This window comes from Balaenoptera acutorostrata, chromosome 13 (genome assembly GCF_949987535.1).
Source record: "Balaenoptera acutorostrata chromosome 13, mBalAcu1.1, whole genome shotgun sequence".
NCBI lineage: Eukaryota > Metazoa > Chordata > Mammalia > Artiodactyla > Balaenopteridae > Balaenoptera > Balaenoptera acutorostrata.
The window spans coordinates 82,144,059-82,166,561 of record NC_080076.1 but is presented as its reverse complement, the minus strand read 5'-3'; the positions used below and the strand labels follow the sequence as shown (position 1 = coordinate 82,166,561).

Sequence of the window (22,503 nt, the reverse complement as noted above, 5' to 3'; positions counted from 1 at the left end):
GTGGTTAGGAATCCGCCTGCCAGTGCAGGGGACACAGGTTCGAGCCCAGGAAGATTCCACATGCTGAGGAGCAACTAAGCCCATGCGCCACAACTACTGAGCCTGCGTTCTGGAGCCCACAAGCCACAACTACTGAGCCCGAGTGCCGTGACTACTGAAGACCCCACGCCTAGAGCCGGTGCTCCACAACAAGAGAATCCACCACAATGAGAAGCCCGTGCACCACAATGAAAAGTAGCCCCTGATAGCCGCAACTAGAGAAAGCCCACGTGCAGCAATGAAGACCCAATGCAGCAAAAAAAAAAAAAAGTTCTCGATTTTATCACTAAAAAAAAAAAAAAAGGAAATAAAAGTTGAGCCACATATGTAATCTAAAATTTTTCAAGTAGTCATATTAAAAAGTTTTTCTTAAAGCAGGTGAATTTAATTTTAATAATATATTTCATTTAACCCAATGTACCCCAAAATATCACTATTTTTACCATACAAGCTGGTGTGATTGCAGGGAAAGTGAGCTTAGAAATCACTTCTCTTTTAAATCTAAAATATACAACATTAACAAAGACTGGGGACAATGCTCAACTCACACTGTTGGAAGGACTAGAGAGTAGTATAACTTTTCTAGAGGGCAATTTGGCAGGATCTATCAGAATTTCACTATGCATGATTTTTTCTCCAATAATAATACCTCTCCTGAGAATTTTTCCTGCAGGAAATCTCACGAGGTTCACAAAGCCTGAACATTGCTATGAAGCATGGGGTGTTCATTGTTTTGTAGTTTGTGATAATGAAAAAAGGAAACAACTTAAATGCCCATTGAGTGGAGGATTAACTGGATTATGGTGAATCCACACTATGGAATCATAATAACTATGGAATACTGGGTAATCTTTAAAAAGCATTAGCTGAACTTAAATGTAGTGACAGGAAGCCAGACACAGAGGCCATATATTATATGATTCCACTTATATGAAATATCCACAATAGGCAATTCCACAGAGACAAAAAGTAGATCAGTGGTTGCCAGGAGCTGGGAGGTGTGAGGAAGGGAAATGGGAAGTGACTACCAGTGGGTGTGGGGTTTCTTTCTGAGGTGATGAGAATGATCTGGAATTAGTGGTGATGGATGCACAAACTTGTGAATGTGCAAACACCCACTGAACTGTACACTTTATTTAAAAGGGTAAAAAAACAAAAAAAAAGCAAGTCGCTTAAAAATATAGTGTGTGATCTCATCTATGCTTTTTAAAAAATCTGTATGTTTACATGTTGTATATAATGCATGTGTATGTAAACACACAACTGGAAGGATAAACAACAGTTAACTGTGTTTTTTTCTAGGGAGAAATAAAGAACTTAAGAAGATTTGTTACAGGGACTTTTACTTCCCACAAGTGGACTGAATTATTTTAAATTATATTTTTACAAATTTTCCTTTTAAGACAATTAAAATATTTCTTCTTAATGACAAGCAGGAAGGGTTTTAAAAAACGAGAAACTAAAGTAAGCCAAATAATTAGTATGGTCATGTTGATTATTTGATATATAAAATGTAGATAAAAATTATAATTTTTATAATTGTAATTGTAAAATATTATGAATTATATTATAATTTATATATTGGGTTGGCCAAAAATTTCATTCGGGTTTTTCTGTAAGATGTTACGGAAGAACCCAGATGAACTTTTTGGCCAATCCAATAATTATAATGTTATATTTTATTATTCTATTTTATTGATATTATCTTTTATATAATTATAATATTATAATAAATTATAAAACAATAATATACATATTCTGCATGTCCCAAATGACATAATGATATTTATTCAGCTTTCTTCTTTGTCAGGTTCCATGCTAAGCCTCTCATAATGGCTTTCTCTCATATAATCTTCTCAACATATCCTAAGGTAAGGGCTATAGTTATCATTCCCATCGTTGCCATTTACAACAGAGGAAACAGGCTCAGAGAATCTCATAGGCAAGCTTAGAAGCAGCGGGCTAGAGATATAATTTTTTTTTTTTTTGGCCGCACGGCTTGTGGGATCTTAGTACCCCGACCAGGGATTGAACCCGTGCCCTTGGCAGTGAAAGCATGGAGTCTTAACCACTGGACCGCCAGGGAATTCCTGAGATATGAATCTGAGTGTGTTTGATACCAGAACCCAGGGTCTTATCCTGCAGCCGGTTAGAAAAGATTGGAATGCAGGCTGGGAAACAGAGAGCATAAGAAAGTGAAGAAGTGGCAGTGAGTGTCTCTCAGGCTTTACGTGGGGAATGGGGGGGTAATCCGTGGTAATCCAGGCTGGGTGACATCTGGGGACTCCGGGCCTGGATCGAAGGTGCCAGCCAGGCTCTCTGTGCCTCATCGCCATGCCTCACAAAATTGAGGAAATCAAGGACTTTCTGCTTACAGCCAGTTGAAAGGGCGCCAAGTCTGCCAAGATCAAGAAAAATAAGGATAATGTGAAGTTTAAAGTTCGATGCAGCAGATACCTTTACACCTTGGTCATCACAGACAAAGAGAAGGCAGAGAAGCTGAAGCAGTTCCTGCTCCCAGCTTTGGCAGTGAAAAAGCTGAAATGAACGACACATGCTGATTTGAACTGTATTAAAATTTTAAAAATTAAAAAAAAAGAAGGAAGAAAGTGAAAAAGTCACTAAGGAGATAAATGTTGAGGACAAGAGCAGTGAAACTTACCTGTGACTTTATATAAACTTAGATGAAGATGCCCAATTAAAGATAGTCCCCAAAAGACAGGCTGTACCCTGAAGCAGGGAAGATAAGCAACTCCTGGGGAGGCCAGATATCCCCTGGAAGGGGAGAAACTGAACTCTTTGTCAAGAAGATAGTTTTGGGCAAACAAGAACCATCTTCAAGATTCTAGAGTTTTGTGAGCAAGAGATGCCAAAATAAATCCTCTCCTGAGTGCTACATTCAGTGTTGCTGTTCGTTTCTGTTGGGGCCAACACTCTATTTGTTCACTTACCATTTACTGAATGTCTACCAAGCCCTGTGCTAGACTCTGAAGACAGAGACATGGATGAAACATTGTCCATACCTTCAGAGAGATTCCAGGCTGGAGCAGGAAGACAGACATGTAAAGTGATTCTTACAATTCAGAGTGGCAAGGGTTCTGATATAAATTTCCATAGGGTCCTACAGGAATACAGAAGAAGGGCACGTGTCCCTGCTGTGTACACCAAGGAAGACTTCTTGGAAGAGGTGACCACTTGAGTCCAAAGAATTTGTGGGAATTAGCCAGGTGAAGGAGGGAGTAAAGGGCATCCCCGGTAGTGGAAAGAGCAAGAACATGGGTGGGGGACATGGGGGTGTAAAGACACCATGGCTTGATTGAAACAGTCATTGTCAGACATTGCTGGAGCTACAGGGATGAGTGTGGGCTCCGTGAGGGCAAAGCCCACTCTTTGTTCTGTTCCCCATTGTTACTGCAGTATCCAGCATGGTGCCTGGCACACAGTAAAGGTCAGAACTCCAGTAAGGAGTGTGGGAACAGAGGGGAGGAGATGGACTCCAGGGCTGGAGTGTGTGAGTGACTGAAGGGTGTATATGTCTGAAAGGACTTTGGCAATGAACAAATCCGCTGAAAAGTGAAATTTCACATTCCTTGGGGTTTTGCCTTTTGGGAGTTTCCTATTTGTAAAAATACAGATCCATTGCTATTTGACATTGGAATTGTACAACAAAGAATGTTGCTCACCACCCGTTTCTACAAGGATTAAGTCATTAGCCACTGTAGTGACTGACCGACAGTGCACCCTGACAGGAATTCAGGATGAAAACCAGGATGGGGCACTCTGTGCTTTAGAAAACAGGCCCCTTACATAGGGTGTATATGCCAGGAAGAATTTTAATGAACCCAGATTCTTGCATCTTCCCATACATAGTAAAGCACTAAAATCATGAACTGAGATACCTGTTACTTGTGACTAACAGTAACCTTTTACCGAGATGTATGCTTGACTGCACGTATTCCCTCGCCAAAATCCTATGTATACTGGCCTCTCCCTCTATGTCTTTGAAGCAGTTCCTCAGAGTTACTTAGAGACTCTTTCCCAGGCTATTGCCCTCAATAAGGTCCCCAAATAAAACTGAAACACACAATTCATGTTGTGCGTTTTCTTATTTCCATCAACAGAATGGTCAGAAATACATGTTGAAGAGAAAAAGGAGGTCTAGGGTAGTTAAACCTAAAAGCAACTATTGTCCAGGAGTCTAACCTTCCATCTCCTTTCTATTTCCACAAATGCCCTATATCCTCTGAAGGCGCCCACCTGGAACCCCTGCCTCTCCAGAACCCAGCCAAGAATCAGGACTGCCAAGCCACAAAAACAAAGGTCATAGAGTCCACAGCAGAGCAGGTAATTTTCTCATTTAGTGTCTCTGTATTCTTATTTTACCCAGAGTTCTAATAAGTTTAGTCATCTGGGTTCCAAGGTAGAGAATGTATAAAGCAACAAATTAAAGCAGCAAATTGACAGGAGCAAGAAGCACAGTTATGTTAGTAGTTACCGATTGTTGGACATCTACTGCCTGGAGGGTACTTTACTGGCGCATGCCTCATCAAATCCAGTCAATAACCCCCAGAAACGGAGGCTCCAAGAGGGGTAAATAACTTACCTAAGGACACATGGAAACGTAAGCAAACCTGGCAGATAGGAGGAACCAAACCCGTGCTCAGTGCTTAACCCGCAGGAGGAATTAAAGAAACAGCAGTCTGGGGCCATTTTGTGTGTGAGATAAGCCCTTCTAGTTCCCACAGATAGCAATGTTCAGACACAGAAGGTCATTCCTGGAATCGTCATGAGAAAAGATTGCATTGTGTCCACTGTGCTCTGTTCAGAGTAAGGGCACTATGTGCTACATTTCAGAAATATCAGAACTTGGATAAGTGGGTGAGTTCTGGCTTTGTCCATGAGCTGTGACCTTGAGCACACTGCCACTTTTCCTCCTCTGATGGTGAGGGTTATTGTTTGAACCAACAATCTCTGAAATTCTTTGAGTTCCAGGCAGCTTGGACCAACTCCTATCTCTTGGAAGACCTTGGCTGTGGAACCCAGAGTCCATTCAGGGCTGAGAGCGCCACCTGGTGATTCAAGCTTGTAAGTGAGATTTTTCACTTCCTCCTGTGCCCAGCCAACCCAGTCGACAATTCCAGTTTAGACCTGCAGGATGGTTTTTTCCCCTAACTCCTTGAAATTGCTTTTAAAATGTTGTGAATATTGCATTTGCTTGGGAAGAGGGTACATAGATTTTCATCACAAGTTTCTTAATCCTCCCTTTCCCCAATCCAAGTTTTTACTTCTGTCAGTAAATGTGAGGCCCAGAGCAGAAGTGATTCATTCTATAAACATGGGCTGGAGGCTGTGACTTTGTTTGGAAAGTTATTTTACCTCTCTGAGCCTAAGCTTCCTCATTTGTAAAATGTAGATTAGATTTGTACCTCCTTCTGAAGTTTGCTCAAAGAATAGGAGGAGAAATTCCATAGAAAGTGTGCCTGGCAAGAGCATTATTATATATTATGAGGAAATTTTCTCAAAATCTTGCAAGAAGTCAGCCATTGGCTGGAAAAGGCAGGATGCAAGTAGGTACCGTGTCTCTGCCAGTTTAGCAGAGACAGGGAATTCTAGACAGGGAAAGCAAAAATCTTAGAGTGGAATTAAGTTTAATGCACTTGTCTTTGAGAAATGGGATGGAACTTTTGCAAGGTGGGAGAAAGAATTGAAGCGAACAAAGATCAGATTCTGGGACCCTAAGAGGTTGGGAATTCCTGGCTACACAGCCGAAGGAGTTTGACTGAAATCTTTGGAAAAAGAAAAAATAATGGCATAAAACGCTACCTGACCACATTCCAGGCCTGTGCCTTGGCATACTGAGAGCCCAATCAAAGTAAAGAGAGGCAGGCTTTTGTAAAATGCCAGCATCTGCTCATAGTAGAGCATCAAAGGAAGCAAGAACAATCTTTTTTCCAGAAGATGTGAGTGGAATGATGGTTAAGGCAGAGAGGAAACTAGAAAAGAAGTGCCCCAGGTCCTCTGAGTCCCTTAGTGGCTTAAATATCTATTGAATGTCCATCAAGTGATGAACAGATAAACACTATGTGTTATCTCCATACACTGGAATATAATTCCGCCATAAAAAGAAAGGAAGTACTGATACCTGCTACAACATGGATGAACACATTATGCTAATTGAAAACTTTATGCTAAGTGAAAGCAGCCAGTCACAACACATAGTGTTTGATTTCATTTATATGAAATGTCCAGAATAGGCAAATCCGTAGAGACAGAAAGTAGATTAGTGTTTGCCAGGGGTTGGGTGTGGCAGGTGGAAGGAATTGAGAGTAATATCTAAAGGGTAAGGGATTTCTTTTGGGGGTAAAAAAAGTCTAAAATTGATTGTGGTGATGGCTGACAACTCTGTGACTATACTAAACACCACTGAATTGTAGACTTTAAATGGGAGAATGAAAGTGTGGTATGTGAAACATACTTCAACAGTGATGTTGAAAAAAACTCTCATTGAACGTCACACATCTGGGTAATCACAATAGATGGATCCTCTATCATTACATAAACTTTGAAAACAAGTGTTAACAGGTGTGTAATATTCCAACGGGTGCATATTAGGTAACAAGCAAAGACTGTAGTCTCCAGAAGTTGGTGAGACTGGTTGTCCCTGGGGAAGAGGACTGAGGCCTGGGGGAGGTGGACAGATGGCTCACTTTCAAGATATAATTGCATTACAAAAGTGCTTGGATTTTGTTTGTTTGTTTTGTCACTTTCCCATTTTTTTCTGCTTTAAAAATATTTGTGGTAAAATACACATAACATAAAATTTACGTCTTGGGAGTCCCGTGGTGGCCTAGTGGTTGGGATTCCGTGTTTTCACTGCCATGGCCCAGGTTCAATCCCTGGTCGGGGAACTGCAAGCCGCGTGGCGTGGCCAAAATAAAAAATAAAATAAAATAAAATTTACTGTCTTAACCTTTTTTTTTCTTTTTAACCTTTTTAAGTGTATGGTTCAGTGGCATTAGGTACATTCACATTGTTGTGCCACTATCTCCACCATCCATCTCCAGAACTTTTCATCTTGCAAAATGGAAATGACAGATGAATTAAACATCTCCCCATTTCTCTACCCACTCCTCACCCCCTCTACTTTCTGTCTCCAGGAACTTGATTGCACTAGGTACCTCTCAAAGAAGTGGTGTCATACAGTATTTGTTCTTTTGTGACTGCTTTATTTCACTTCGCACAATGTCTGCAAGGTTCATCTGGACTTTTTTTTTAAACCATAAGCATTTTATTAGTTTTCCAGTTAAAAAAATAGTTAGTTGTCAAAAACACACAATGTCTATTTTTAATATAAAGTTAAGGGAAAAAAGCAGGAATGAAAACTGTAAAATGTCATCACAACTTTGTAAAAAAAAAAAAAGAAATCACACGTTGGAACTCAGCAGAAAAGTTCCTGGTGATGATAGTGATTACTTCTAGATGACTTATGGTTACATTTTATTTTCTCTCTTTGTTTTTTCATTATTCTACACTAAGCATAACATGCTCATGTTTATAATCAGGAACACAGCAAATGCTATCTAAAAAATAGACAACTTCAGGAAAATGCTTCATCCAAGCTTTCTCAGGATACCCTGAGCTTACTAAGTTCTTCTGTCCCCATGAATTCAATGCATTTGTGATTGCCAATCCACATGTCTCAATTTGGAGTTAGGAAGGTAACATTTATGTTGGCCGACAAATGCACTCAATAGGTGAGGGTGAGAGCAGAAAACAGGAGTTGTTTTGTTTTTTCCTTTGGCCGCGCAGCTTGCAGGATCTTAGTCGCCCGACCAAAGATTGAACCTGGGCCCCTGGCAGTGAGAGCGCAGGGTCCTAACCACTGGACCGCCAGGGAATTCCTGAGAACAGGAGTTTGATGGGAGAATGTATTCACCTGAGTCATCTGGTACAACTGGCTCCCAGCAGGTCTCCTCCTGGGTAATCCTGTTGTTTCCCACCTTGGAGGCATCTCATGGGGGGGAAAGTGGGCCGTTCCAGAGGTACTGGCTCTGGAGAGCTGACTGTGCCTATAGTTTAGTAACTTCACAGTGATAACTTGTAATTGGCTGTTGTGGAAGTATTTACACCATGGAAACTGGCGGACACTACAATCGCCCTCACTGCCACCAGCGAGCATCTGTGGTTTCACATTCACCAGCACAGGCTGGGCTCCTTTCATCCTTTAGGATGAGTGAGCCATGCATCTCTTTTCAGCTGCTGGTTGCCCATTTCTCAGGGCACTGGATGATCACTTTCCTCATGCCTCAGTAAGCAGCATTTTATCTTCTGGGGGTGGATCTGCTTCCAAGTCCTGTGGTTCTTTGTCACTTGGAGACACTGAACTTCAAGCTCTTGGTCTTGAGTCCAGAGAGGAGACGCTGGGCTTTGGTCAAAAATAGATTCATTTCGCAACTCTCTATTTTTCGTTTTCCCGTCTCGTCCTGCCAGCTTTGTTTTTGGCCGCACCTCGCGGGATCTTAGTTCCCCGACCCAGGATGGAACGCAGGGCCCCGGCAGTGGAAGCGTGGAGTCCTAACCACTGGACCACCAGGGAAGTCCCCCAGCCAGCTTCTTTTTGGAAGTTCGCCTGATTTGGAACTTTCTTCCTACAGCACCTGCACCTCAATTCTTTTCTTCTGGGCAGAAGGCAGAGGAGAGGTGAGAGAAGGTGGTGTTTGGGGAAGGGTTAGCAGGCTCCCTTCTCCAGAGAAGAAGCCAGGTTGATTTTGTTGTCCCTGGTTTCTGAGGCACCAGCCTGTGGGTCCCCGACCCATCCAAGAAGGCATGAGTAGGATTTTGTCATTCACCTCCTAGTAATGCTTTTTTTTAAATTAATTTTTTATTGGAGTATAGTTGATTTACAATGTTGTGTTAGTTTCTGCCTGTACAGCAAAGTGAATCAGGTACATATACATATACATATATCCACTCTCTTCTAGACTCCATTCCCATATAGGTCATTACAGAGCACTGAATCGAGTTCCCTGTGCTATACAGTAGGTTTCCATTATCTTTTATATATAGTAGTGTGTATATGTCAATCGCAATCTCCCTTTTTATTCCCCCTCCATAGTTCTAGTTCTATAGTTTCATAGCACATGGTAGGCATCCCACTAGACAGACCTCTCAGTAATTCTTGAAGTGAGGGGTCCAGAGCTGGATCTGAGGGGCCAGGCTGCTATCTGAGCTGTTCCCAACTGGCCCGCCCTTTCTGAGCCCCCAGGAGAGGTTGAACGGAGAAGCACGTTGTTGCTAAGAAACCTTTCAGCGTTACCTCTAGGGAGGGGACTTGGCAAGATGAGTAGTGGGGCGGAAATAATAGGTGGCTGGATGGCTTCAAAGACCCAGGCTGCAGGAGCGCTGGCTCTGGTGTCAGGCAGGAACCCCACCCCATTCCTCCCACCAAGACTGATCAAGATGACACCACCTCATGGGACTTCCCAGGCGGTCCAGTGGTTAAGACTCTGTGCTCCCAATGCAGGGAGCACGGGTTCAATCCCTTGTCGGGGAACTAAGATCCTGCATGCCACACAGGCGTGGCCAAAAGAAAAAAAAAAAGATGACACCCCCTCAGACCTGGGTCCGAATCCAGATCCCCCATTTACTTGAGATGTAAATTGGCCGCTCTGAGCCATATGTCAATTGGGAAGGGTAATGAATGAATGGACACAAAGCACCTAACATAGAGTAAGTTTTTTCAATTCTTGGGAGGTGAAAATGAAACAAAACAAGAACAGCCATGTGTAGCAGCCTGAGCTGAGAGGTGTTTGAGCCTCATGTTTAATATCTGATTGCGGGATTTAGGAGTCCTGACAGGTTCTGTCGGGGTGCATCTCAAATGACAGACCCCAAAGTGGTGCTTTAAAGACTTTTTTTTTTTTTAATTTTTTTTAAAATTAATTAGTTTATTTATTTATGGCTGTGTTAGGTCTTCATTTCTGTGCGAGGGCTTTCTCTAGTTGTGGCAAGCGGGGGCCACTCTTCATCGCGGTGCGCGGGCCTCTCACTATCGCGGCCTCTCGTTGCGGAGCACAGGCTCCAGATGCGCAGGCTCAGCAATTGCGGCTCACGGGCCCAGCTGCTCCGTGGCATGTGGGATCTTCCCAGACCAGGGCTCGAACCCGTGTCCCCTGCATTGGCAGGCAGACTCTCAACCACTGCGCCACCAGGGAAGCCCTTTAAAGACTTTTGTGTCCCTTACTTTATCTTCACAGCCATCCCATGAGGTAAACATTGACTATAAGGTGCAGATAGGTGAAACTAGGGCTTTGAAAGACCCCTACCTTGCTAGAGACACCACAGTGAACCCCCAACTCACCCCCAAGGTCACTGTTCTAGGTAGGGCATTTTCCACTGTCCAGAGTGGCCTGAAACACAACTGGATGTTAGCGCAGGGCATTTCCTAACAAGTCCTGTCTCAGAGTCAGCAACAGCCTTCCCCAAACCAGAGAGAGTGGGTGCTTCCTGGGCCAGCTCTGTCCCACACTGAGTAGTCTGGAGGCTTCCTTTGAGCCCTGCTCAGGGAAATGCCCATGTCTGCTGGTCTGGTGACATCCAAAACATCCAGGCTGTAAAGAAAAAAATATTGCCTGCCATTCCAGCTCTACAAGGATCAAGCCGCTAGCCACTGCAGTGGCCCACAACAGTGCAACCTCTGGGGAATTCAGGATGGAGACAAACAGGAAACATTCTGTGCTTTGGATATACAGGCCCCTAAACAGTTAAGATGCATATCTAACGAAAATTTTCAAATGACCCCAAATTCTTGCATCTTTCCATACATAGAAAAATGCTAAAATCATTAACTTAAGATGTCTGTTCTTTGTAATTATCAGTAATCTTCTGATGCTTGACTACATGTTTTTCCCAGGGAAAAAGATCATATACATCCTGGATTGTACCTTACCTCTTGGAGTGGTTCCTCGGAGGTACCTGAGAGACTGTCTCTGGGGCTGTGGTCCTCAGTAAGGTCTCGAAATACAACTTAACTCACAACTTTTACATTGCGCATTTTTCTTTCAAGTAGACAAGACCATGGCAGCCTTTGTGTAAGTGACAAGATTGGAACTTAGTTTGGCAGGAATTGGAGTCAGACAGACATGGGTTCCAGACCTGGCTTTACCACCAACCGGCTTTGTGACCTGGAGCTTAACTTCCTAGCTGTAGGTTTCTCACAAGTAAAATGGGATTGAATGATTCTTTAGGTCCAAGGGTTGGAGGGAGGGCCCAGTGAGATTAAGTTTCTAAAACTGCTTTAGAAAAAGGCCCCAGCTATGCAAATGTGAGGTGCTCTAATCACTGTTGTAAAATATCCTGTGGGAGGTTAATCCTTGTAGGAGTGGAGAACTGGTCAAGAGACTGTCCATTTGATTCAGCAAATATACCAGGAGGGTGTCCTCTGAGCAAGTCCCCCTGTGAGGCACCACTAGGGTCACAGAAAATTCCAGACCCTCAGCTGAAAACTTGCCACTTATTAATTTTACTTATATCTTGTTAACTTCAGGTGAGGATGTGAGGTGTTTGTCAGGAAAGCTTGAGCAGCTTCAATATCAAAACCAATCAACTTTCATTTGTTTATTTAACAAATATATATTGGGTGGTAACCGAGGTCCCGGGCACGGGGAAGACAGGACAGTGCGTCCTGGACATACTTTACTTTCCATCACCAAGTAGAAGATGAAAAACAGAAACAAAAGAGGGAGAGGAAGGAGGAAAACTTTCAGGAGCTGGCTGAAGAGGTAAAATCATTGAGCAGAAGAGGAAAAAAAGGAACTGTGCAACATTATGGCTCAGTTCATGGGTGAAACATACATTTTTAGTGGTTTCAAGAGGATTTCCTCATGGAAAACGTATTTCAGTAAGGGGCCTTTGGGCAACAGAACGAATGATTTTCTTAATAACATTGTTTGTTTTTTCCCCAACATTTTATGATGAGATGAGGGGGAAATTTTCAAACATAGAAAAATCCAAAGAAGGTGAACACTCACATATCCACTTCCTAGAGTCTACAGTTAATATTTCACTGTATTAGTTGCAGCTTTGTTTTTTTCAAGAGGAAGTTTCTGGTAGGGCTGTTTCAAGGATCAGCTCTTCCTGAGTATATCATTACCGTGTCTTCCCTAGGACAGAAGGCTGGGATGGGGGTGTGGAAGGAAGAGGGGGATTTTAGGCTGGGAATGTAGTTCTCTGGGAACCAGACTGGATGGGGGTGGGGGAACTAAAAAGGAAAAACAAAAAAGCTCCCGGAACCCAGTTCCGCTGCCCTGGCTCTTACTGTGTGGTCTCAGCCAGTTAACCGGAGGACCAGAGTCTCGTGGCTGCTCTTGGCTGGAAGGTCTAAGGGATCATCTTTCTCTGCTCTAGACTTGTCTTCCTTCTGCAAAGGGTAGAGAAAGGCAGCGATGGCGGCCCTGGCGTCCGCCCGGGGCACAGGAAAACAACTAAGAATCCCTAGAACAGCTAAGCCGAGGGGACCCTGAATTCTGCCCCTTGGCAGCCGAGCCCTCCGGCTCGCGACGCTCCTCCGGGTGCCGCATCCGGAGCGCCCGGGAGGTAGCAGCCGGCGGGCCGGGACGAGGGTGCCGTCCTGCGGCAGCCGCAGGCCTTTGCCCGGCCCAGCCCGGCTGAGTGGGCTCGGGGAGGGACCAGCTTCTGTGCTCCTCCCCAGGCCTGCCCGGACCCGGCTCGGCGCGCCCCGGCGTGCGCCCTTTGCATAAAGCCCTCCTCCCCGGCCAAGGTAGAGGAAGTTGGGCTCCCGCCTGGATGGGCGGGAGGGAGCCCAGCTCCTGTTGTTTTCCGCCAGCGGGAGTGGGTGGCGGGCGCAGGGGGCGGGGTGCGCCCTCCCACCGCGGGCCGGGCGCTCGGGAGAGAGAATCGCGCTCGGAGCCCAGCGCAGCTCCCAGCCCCTGACATCGGGCTCACCCCAAGCATCTTTCCTGGGGGTTGCGGAAAGTGGAGCTACTCTGTCGTTCCGAGGACCTGGGAGGAGCACTCAGTACCACCCCAGGGGCCGGAGTCCTTGGGGGCGCACACCCAGCCAAGCCGGAGCCTGCGTTTCCCGAGGGGCCCCTGCCCGCATCTGGGGCGAGATGGCCGCAGGCGTCCGGGCGTCCGAGCCCCGGGTCTTCGTCTGCCTCGGGGCGCTACTGGCCCACTGGGTCGCCGCAGGTAAGGGGCTGCGATCTGGAGGGAAAAGTTGAGTTTTGCCAGTCAACGGTGGGGCGGGAGAGCCGGGGACCGAATTCCCTCCGACTCCGCCGGATCCAGTTGTGCCGCGGCCCCGAAGTCGCCCCGGGAGGATCTTGAGTTTCCTGCTCGCAGCTCCGCTTTTCGCAGGAAGGAATTTTCCCGGACGCTTGATAGAAGGCAAGACATCCCCACCCTTGGAGTGGGCAGCCGGCGAGGCTCAAGGGGCCTGCGGAGAGGTGAAGGGAAAATTGGGGAAATCGAAGATGGGAGTTTTGAAGATGGGAAAATTGAAGAGGCGTAAAATGTTTATTTTTATTTTTTTTAAGCGTCGGATGTAAATTTGCGTTCCGGTTTTACGTGCTGCGATGGTTCTCAAACTCGAGGCTCCTTTATCTTCCTCTCCTCCCTCTGCCCAAGGTTGAACTTGCACCTGTAAGCTGTGGATTTCCCTACACAGTCCTGCAAGCCGACCTGTGTGGACTATCGCAAAGTTGTGCTTTTCTCCTTCACTTAAAAAACAAAACAAAACACAACTTTTACTTTGAAATAATTTCAGACTTACAGAAAACTTCCCCTACACTTGACATCGCCTCTTACACTTGACATGATTGGCGAAAGGTCTTAAATGGTTCATCTCTGCTCTGCCTTGTAACAATAAAGAATAGAGTGTTGCTTACTAAAACATATAGAATTTTAAAAAGATTGAGAAATTACTTTTGAATTTAATTCACCTGCGAATGCATGTGAGCGGACTCGGGTTGAGGGAAAGCAGATGCAGTTTGCCAGAATACTTGCAGAGTCCTATTTTTAGGGTTACCCAGTCCAGCACACCCAGCTGATCTCTTGTAGGTTCCTAGAGGAATTGCCCGCCCTACTCCGAGCTTCCTAGCAGAAAGTGCCAAAACTTCCTAGTTGTGAGGCTCTCCCATGTTTTTATTTTGCTTTGTTTTTAGCAATTATTTAAAAATAGTAAAATTTCTCATGAGCTAGATTTCTCGTTTAGGTGGAAAACTCCGAGGATCTGGCAGCACAGGGCCTGCTTTCCCACGTGGAACTGAGCAGTGGTTACCCATTTTCATCTAGGGCAGGTGACTTCAAATTGGTTCCCCCTCTCCCTGCTGCAGTACTTACCCCTGGCCCACTGCAGTCATGGACATGACCTGTTGGCCCCTGCAGGCATATACTTAGTGGTCACTGTGCTGTGAGGAGGAGAAGTGGACACACGGTCTCCAATTGGCCGACCCTGAAAGTTAAAGGTGATTGTGTATTCCCTTTTCCCCAGCTGTGTGCAGTGTTTATCGCACTGTGAATATCAAGGGCCTGGGGACATCAGAACCCTGAGCTGAAATCTTTGTACTGCAATGAACTGGCTGCAGCTCACCTCGCAGGGACGCTTCCTCCGCTGCCACGCCCAGTTATTTTGATGCCCAGGCCAAGTTCACCTTTGTGTACAGTGCCCGGGGGCTTGCCTCGCTTGATGTATTTTTGGTTTTTTATTTATTTTTTATTTTTAAAACTTTTATTATTTTTTAATTAATTTTTATTGGAGTATAGTTGCTTTACAATGTTGTGTTAGTTTCTGCTGTACAGCAAAGTGAATCAGCTATCAGTGGATACACGTATCCACTCTTTTTTAGATTTCCTTCCCATTTAGGTCACCACAGATGATTGAGTAGAGATCCCTGTACTATACCTTTGTATTTTTGTTCTTTGTTTTTCAAGTCGGAAGTTGTCTGGGGTGAAAATATTGTCTTTCTCCTGTCACTTAACTCTGGACAATGTTCATGCCCCCACTGTCACCTCAGGTTGTAAACCTGGGGTCATTCTTGGGGAAAGGTTGGTAGGAAAAAAAAATAAATGTTCGGGTACAATGTCAACTCTGTAAATGATAATATGAAGGCAGCACTGGGAAATGGTTGTTTCTATTGCTCCTTCCTTTGGTCCGTATTCTGAATTTAAGGTTGGGGGACCTTCGGGGACCCTCTGGACACCTGGTGGATGACTTCTAGTAACACAAACTGTTACTGCGTCTCATTGTCTCACCCTTCTAGTTGGGAGACCAGAGTAAATTCCTGTGACCTGGAGCATTGAAGACCTGAATGGCAGTCCCAGCTCTCACAATGGCTTGTGTGGGACCTTAAGTAAATCACTTAATCTTTCTGAACCTCAATTTTCTCAACTGTAAAATGAGGGGGTTTAGGATGATCAAGCATGGAACTAGTGCACCCTCAGGGACCACTCATTCCTTGTCCATGTCAGACATCACTAATTGATGACTGTAATTCTTCTCCACTGAGCCCTGACTCAGCCTGCCCTCACCTTTAACCCAGCCCTCAGGACTGAAGGATCTCTAAGGTCACTTTCAGTGGTTAAAAAGAATGGAGTGAGCAAAGCCAGGAGGAGAAGTGAAATGCCTTAAAATGGTGTATTTTGTGGTTATGTCATTCTACTCCTTGGAAGAGAAGACAATGTTAGCTCAAGTTCCAAGACTAAAGTTTCGCCAGGGCTTTTCCAAGTCTTTTTTATTCCTTTGCCAAGGAGCCGGGGAAGGGGCAGGTCTGCAGATCTCGTGAACACATGTTGCATCTGTAATTCTCCTGTACTTCTCTCCTCAGTGGGGATTGCCACTGAGAACCTGGGTTCCCAGGCCTAATTGTTTAAAAAAAATTCTCACTTGCTTTTTAAAGTGATTGTTCAGAAGCGTTTCTTGTTGTTTCAGAATCTCTAGCATTAGGTGACATTTTCTGCCTTCCAGCAAGTGGCTTAGAATTTTTTTTTTTTCATCTTGCCCTGGCTTTGGGGAATGGTGTGGCCAAAATGGGGAAAGAGTCAGAACGTCCTGTGACTCCAGGCTGACTGATCTTTCAGAGGGAGCCCCTTCTAACCAGGCAAAAGGCCAAATACAGATAACTGTTACTCTTTCTTTTATAAAAGGGAAGGCATTCCAAAGGCAGGTAGCAGTTAATTTTTTTATAACCACCTAATTGAGATATAATTTACATACCATACACTTCACCCTTTTAAACTGTACAATTCAGTGGTGTTTAGTATATTCACAAGATTATGCAACCATTACCACTAATTCCAAAACACTACTTCATCACCACAAAGAGAAGCCCACTACTTAAGTATTAACAGTCACTCGTCACTACCCGCCCCCATCCCCAGACAAGCCACTTCCCCAGCCCTAGACAATAGCTAATCTACTTTCTATCTCCATAGATTTGCCTATTTGGACATTTCATATAAGTGGAATCACACAATATGTTGTCTTTTATGACTGCCTTCTTTCACTTAGCATAATGTTTTCAAGGTTCATCCATGCTGTAGCATTCGGCCTTTTCATAGCCTAATAATACTCCTGTTGTATGGATATACCACATTTTATTTATCCATTCATCAGTTGATGGGCATTTGGGTTGTTTCCACCTTTTGGCTGTTATGAATAACTGTGAGCATGCATGTACAAGTTTTTGCGTAGATACGTTTTCATTTCTTTTGGATATACACCTAGGAGTGGAACTGCTGAGTCATATGATAATTTTAACCTTGTGAGGAAATGCCAAACTCTTTACCAGTGTAGCTGCACCATTTAAAAATCCTATTAACAATGTATAATGGTTCCAGTTTCTCCACATCTTTGTCAGCACTTGTTATTGTCTTTGATTTTAGCCATTCTAGTGGGTGTGAAGTGTTAGGTATCTTACCGTGGTTTTGATTTGCCTTTCCCTAGTGACTAATGATGAGCATCTTTTCATGTGCTTATTGGCCTTTTGTCTATCTTTTAGAGAAATGTCTATTCAAATCCTTTGCGCATTTTTAAAATGTATTATTTGTCTTCTTATTGTTGAGTTGTGAGAGTTCTTTATATATTCTGGATACACATCCCTTCTCAGATGTGGTTTGCAAATATTTTCTCCCAGTCTGTGGGTTGTCTTTTCACTTTTTTTTTTTGTATCCAAACTGTGTTTATTGGGATGGTTTCCCATTCATCTTGATTCAGGGCGCTTTTTTAAAAAAAATTAATTAATTTATTTATTTTTAACATCTTTATTGGAGTATAATTGCTTTACAATGGTGTGTTAGTTTCTGCTTTATAACAAAGTGAATCAGCTATACATATACATATATCCCTATATCTCCTCCCTCAGGGCGCTTTTAATACTGCTTCCATCTAAAGGAGCATCCTTCTGTAAGCCTTGCTTTTCCTTCTGTAGGCTGGCAGAGGACAGTAGAGCGGCCAACACACAAAACTACTGTTTGTGCATGGCTAAAGATGGTGGTGATTTTATAGCATCCTGGACATTTCACATCCATGAAATAGGAACTGGGGCTCTGCACCAGGCGCTTCTTGGGTTTCTTCTTCTCTTCTTCCGGAGAGGGATGAAGGAGATCCTTTGCGAGAGGCATGTTCTCGTGGGTAGATCGTCACCGCCGGAAAGGTCTTTTCACTTTCTTGATGGTGTCCTTTTCAGCACAAAAGTTTTAATTTTGATGAAGTCCAGTTGATCTATTTTTCTTTTGTCACTTTACTTTTGGTATCATATCTAAGAAAACATCGCTTAACCCAAAATCACAAAGACTTATTCTTTTGGGGTTTTTTTCTAAGCATTTTATAGTTTTAGCTCTTACATATAGATCTATGGTCTATTTTGAGTTATTTTTTTTTTTTTTTGACCTTGTCGCTCGGCTTGCGGGATCTTAGTTCCCTGACCAGGGATTGAACCTGGGCCATGGCAGTGAAAGCGCTGAGTCCTAACCACTGGACCGCCAGGGAGCTCCTGATTTTGAGTTAACTTTTGTATATGATGTGAGGTAAGGGATCCAACTTCATTCTTTTGCATGTGGAAATCCGATTGCCCCAAGACCACTGTTGAAGGCAGTTTATTTTGTAATGAAATATCATCTTTCACAAAACCCCAATATATTCACATACTTTGAAAACTTCTGATGTGGTGGGAAAAGAACTGAATGGAGAAATCTAGACTGTAGTCGCATGCTGCTCCCTTCTCGTTGTAGGACTTTGGGCCAGCCCACTTCCCTTCTTTGCATCACACTTTTCTCATCTATTCAGTGTGGCAGCATGAGTAAGAGACCTCTAACAGGTTCTGCCCATTATTCCTGTGCCTGTGGCCTCTTTGTATTTGGGCACTGGTTGTGGAGGGGGCTAGAAAATTGTGACACTTCTCAGCAAAACTGGCTGCATTCGCTTCTGTTTACCTGGTGGCAGTCTTAAGCCAAATCAATTGCCTTAGCATTTGTCAGTCTTTTATTTTTTAATTTTTAAAAAACGTTTATTTATTTATTCAGCTGTGCCAGGTCTTAGTTGCAGCGCCCGGAATCTTTTAGTTGTGGAATGTAGGATCTAGTTCCCTGATCAGGGATCAAACCCAGGCTCCCTACACTGGGAGCGGGAGTCTTTAACTGCTGGACCACCAGGGAAGTCCCAGCATTTGTCAGTCTTGAATGAGCATCAGAATCACCTGGAGGGCTTGTTAAAATGCAAAGTTCTACCTTCCACCCCCAGCCCTGGTTTGTTTCTGATTTAGATGTTCTGGGTGGGACCTGATAATCTGCATTTCTAACAGTGCTGCTGCTGATCTGGGCTTTTGCTTCTGCCTGGGAACCCCAGCTTCACCTTTACCTGGCTAATTCTTTCCTGTCCTTCAGATCTCAGTATGGCTTCCTGGAGGAAGCTTCCCTGACAAAAACCGCAGCTGGACTTAGGAGCCCCTTCTCTGAGCCGCTGTTGTGTTATTTATCACACTGCATTGTAATTGCCAGTTTACTGTCTGTTTTCTCCACTAAACTGTGAGATCCTGGTGGTCTCTGTTTTGCCCACCATTAGCTCCCCAGTGCCTAGCACAGAGCATGCCCCAAAGTCCCCACCGTGAGCTTGTTCTTGCCTGGAGCTGCCGAGAGGTCTTGCACTGGACTCGAGATGGAGAGAGACAGAGAGAGCAGCAGGAAAGAGGGAACAAAGCCAAAGCCCTCTTCCTTCCCCTCTTCTGGATTGCTAGGCAAATAAAACCACTGGGGTCCTGTATCAGTTAGTTATTACCACAACAATGCTGCATAACAAACAATGACAAAATGGCAATAAGTGCTTATTGCTCAAGGGTCTGGCATGGTTGGTCAGTTGGCTCTGCTGATCTTGCCTGGGCTCACTCGCATGTCTGGGCGTCCACTGAGTGGCTGAAGACTGATCTAGAATGGCCACAGCTGGGAGGACTGAGACAACTGGGGACTGCACCATATAGCTTTCATCCTCCCCCTGGCACCTAAGCTAGGCATGTCCTTCTCAGGGTGGTGGCAGAAGGTGAGAGTGAGCAAGCCCAATTACACCAGTGCTTTTTAAGCCTCTGCTTGAACCACATTTGCTAACACCCCACAGACCAGAGCAAGTCACATGGCCCTGCCAGAGTCAGAGTGGGAGGGCACCACAGAGTGACATCGTGAAGGCCATGGACAGTGGGGAGGGGGTTATTAGGGCTGTTTGCAATTGTGATCCACCACAAGTTCATTACTGTCAGGTACTGGCCAATTATCCCGACAGGGTGGGGCTCTGTGTGTTATTGCATCTCAAAAACACATGCCTGATTTTTAAAAAATCTTAATGCAGAGGGACTGTGCAAAAAGGGAGATCAAGAAAGGTGGTAACAGCCTGACCTTTCCTCACTCAGGACTGGAGGCTGTCGTCATTGGAGAAGTTCACGAGAATATCACGCTGCGCTGTGGCAATGTCTTGGGACCGAGGGGCCTCATGACCTGGTACCGCAATGACTCGGAGCCTGTCTTCCTCCTGTCCTCCAATTCCAGCCTCCCGCCAGCCCAGCCACGCTTCTCTCTGGTGAATGCCAGCTCCCTGCACATCGAGGCACTGAGCCTGCAGGATGAAGGGAACTACACCTGCTGGGAGGTCCTGAACGAGACTCGGTGGTTCCAGGTGTGGCTGCAGGTGACCAGTAAGTGGTGGGTGGGGACTGAGACTGGCTGGCGTGGCGCTCAGAGCCTGGGACCCGAGGAGGCCTCTGGAGTCAATGGCCTGGGTTTCATTCTGGGCTCTGCTACCTGCAAGCTAAATGACCTCTCATACCTGTTATTTCCTCATCTGTATAATGGAGATAAAGGGGATTCTTGCCTCATAGAATTGCTGTGAGGAATAGATCCCAGTTTATCTATATAAAGTGCTGTAAATGGCTCCTGGCATATTAGTTAGCTTGTTAATATCATCCTCGCTATCAATCTCATTTTATTATGCAACAAAGTCAGAGTATAGCATAATCAAGTCAGACTGACTGAATTCCAATCCTAAGGCTAGGTCACCTTGAGTAAGTAAGTAGCTTAATATCTGTTTTTCAGTAGCTTTGGTTTTTTTTTTTAATACCTTTATTTATTTATTTATTTATTTTTATTTATTTATTTTTTAAAATTTATTTTTGGCTGTGTTGGGTCTTTGTTTCTGTGCGAGGGCTTTCTCTAGTTGTGGCAAGCGGGGGCCACTCTTCATCACGGTGTGCGGGCCTCTCATTATCGCGGCCTCTCTTGTTGCGGAGCACAGGCTCCAGACACGCAGGCTCAGTAGTTGTGGCTCACGGGCCCAGCTGCTCCGCGGCATGTGGGATCTTCCCAGACCAGGGCTCGAACCCGTGTCCCCTGCATTGGCAGGCGGATTCTCAACCACTGCGCCACCAGGGAAGCCCCTGGTTTTTCTTATTTGTTAATTGGGGACAATGCATTGCATACCTTATCAGGTATATGCTCTTATGCTGTAGTGCTAAATGCAGGGCTTGGTATGAGCTACTGTTACTACTGTCTTTCCTAAATCAGTCTATCATGTCTGTCAATATATATGCATGAATTTAGAGCAAGGGTTGGCAAATCATAACCTGTGGACCATTTCTAGCCTGTTGCTATTTTTGTATGGCCTGCAAGTGACAAATTTTTTTTTACATTTTTAACGGTTGAAAAAAATCAAAAGAAGAATGATATTTGTGACATGTGAAAATTCTATGAAATTCACATTTTGGTGTCCATAAATAAGGTCTTATTTGAACACAGCAACACTCATTCATTCACATGTTATCTCTGACTGCCTTTAGTGCTACAACCTCAGAGCTGAGTGGCTGTGACACTGATTGTATGTCCTGCAGGACCTAAAATATTTACTCTCTGGCCCCTACAGAAAAATTTGTTGGTCACTGGTTTAGAGGGATATCCACATTCTATACCCAGGGTGTGTCGTTGAGTAGAAATACCCATGTGATCACTATTGCTCCCTGATTTTCTCATCTATAAATTATTAACTCATTCCTTTAGTCAATATGTATTTATTGAGAGCCCAATGCCAGGCACTATTCTAGGCACTGGGCCACAGGAATGGACAGGTCAGAGAAGGTCTCTACCCGTGTGGAGCTGACATCCTAGTAGGAGAAGACAGACAATAAGCAGGTAAACAAATGCATCAGGCAGTATCAGAGTGACAGGTGCTGTGCAGAGAATTGAGATGGGGTGATGCGATTAGATTCTCTGAAACACTTTACATTGGTGGGTCAGAGAGGAGCTTTTGGAAAGAGTGACATTGAAGCTGAATGATACGTAGGAGCCAGTCACATGAAGATAAGAGAGAGAGATCCAGGCAGAAATTGAAGTGCAAGATGGGTTGAACATGGTGCGTGTGTGGATGAGGAGAAGGCTGGTGTGGTGGGAATCCTGAGTGTGAGAGGGCAGGACGTGTGAGACATGGAAGGCAGGGCCAGACCATGTGGGGCCGGGTAAGACTGGTGTTATGGGTTGAATTGTGTCCCCCAGACAGATATGTTGAAATCCTAACCCTTGATACCTGTGAACGTGACCTTATTTGGAAATAGGGTCTTTGCAGATATAATCAACTTAAGATGAGGTCATTAGGGTGGGCACTAATTAAAATTGACTGGTATCCTTATAAGAAGAGGAAAATGCATGCAAAGACAGAGACACAGGGAGAATGTTGTACTGTGGCAGAAGCAGAGATTGGAGTAATGCAGCTGCAAGCAAAGGAATGCCAAAGATGGACAGCCATAACCAGCAGCCAGGGAAGAGACAAGGAAGGGTTCTCTCCTAGAGCCTTCAGAGGAGTACAGCCCTCCTAGCACCTGATTTCATACTTCTGGCCTCCAGAGCAGTGGTAGAATCAATTTCTGTTGTTTTAAGCCATCTGGTTGGACTTACTTTGTTAAGGCAGCCCCAGGACAC

The 22,503-nt window shown here is 44.5% G+C and overlaps 2 protein-coding genes and 1 pseudogene across 3 annotated transcripts in view; 2 read left to right on the top strand and 1 right to left on the bottom strand.

Annotated features, from left to right (window-relative positions):
• Positions 1 to 2,373: 2,373 nt before the first annotated feature.
• On the top strand, positions 2,374 to 2,586 carry LOC103010327 (60S ribosomal protein L38-like; annotated as a pseudogene).
• Positions 2,587 to 12,878: 10,292 nt separating this feature from the next.
• The window catches only part of VSIG10 (V-set and immunoglobulin domain containing 10), a 35,252-nt gene continuing 25,627 nt past the window's right edge, over positions 12,879 to 22,503 (top strand). Inside the window, exons 1-2 of one of the 2 annotated variants that reach the window (XR_009005116.1) lie at positions 12,879 to 13,248; positions 19,953 to 20,234. Coding sequence is in view for 1 of the 2 variants with exons in the window: in XM_007189471.2 (XP_007189533.1) it covers positions 13,170 to 13,248; positions 19,953 to 20,234 (361 nt within the window). In the remaining variant the exon portion in view is untranslated. The remainder of the gene's footprint in view (positions 13,249 to 19,952; positions 20,235 to 22,503) is intronic. The other variant, XM_007189471.2, reaches the window with a different exon arrangement.
• On the bottom strand, positions 17,428 to 17,685 carry LOC103009563 (40S ribosomal protein S27-like). Its single transcript, XM_028168376.2, has one exon. It carries the CDS (start codon positions 17,677 to 17,679, stop codon positions 17,428 to 17,430), a length of 252 nt encoding a protein of 83 aa, XP_028024177.2. The 5' UTR covers positions 17,680 to 17,685.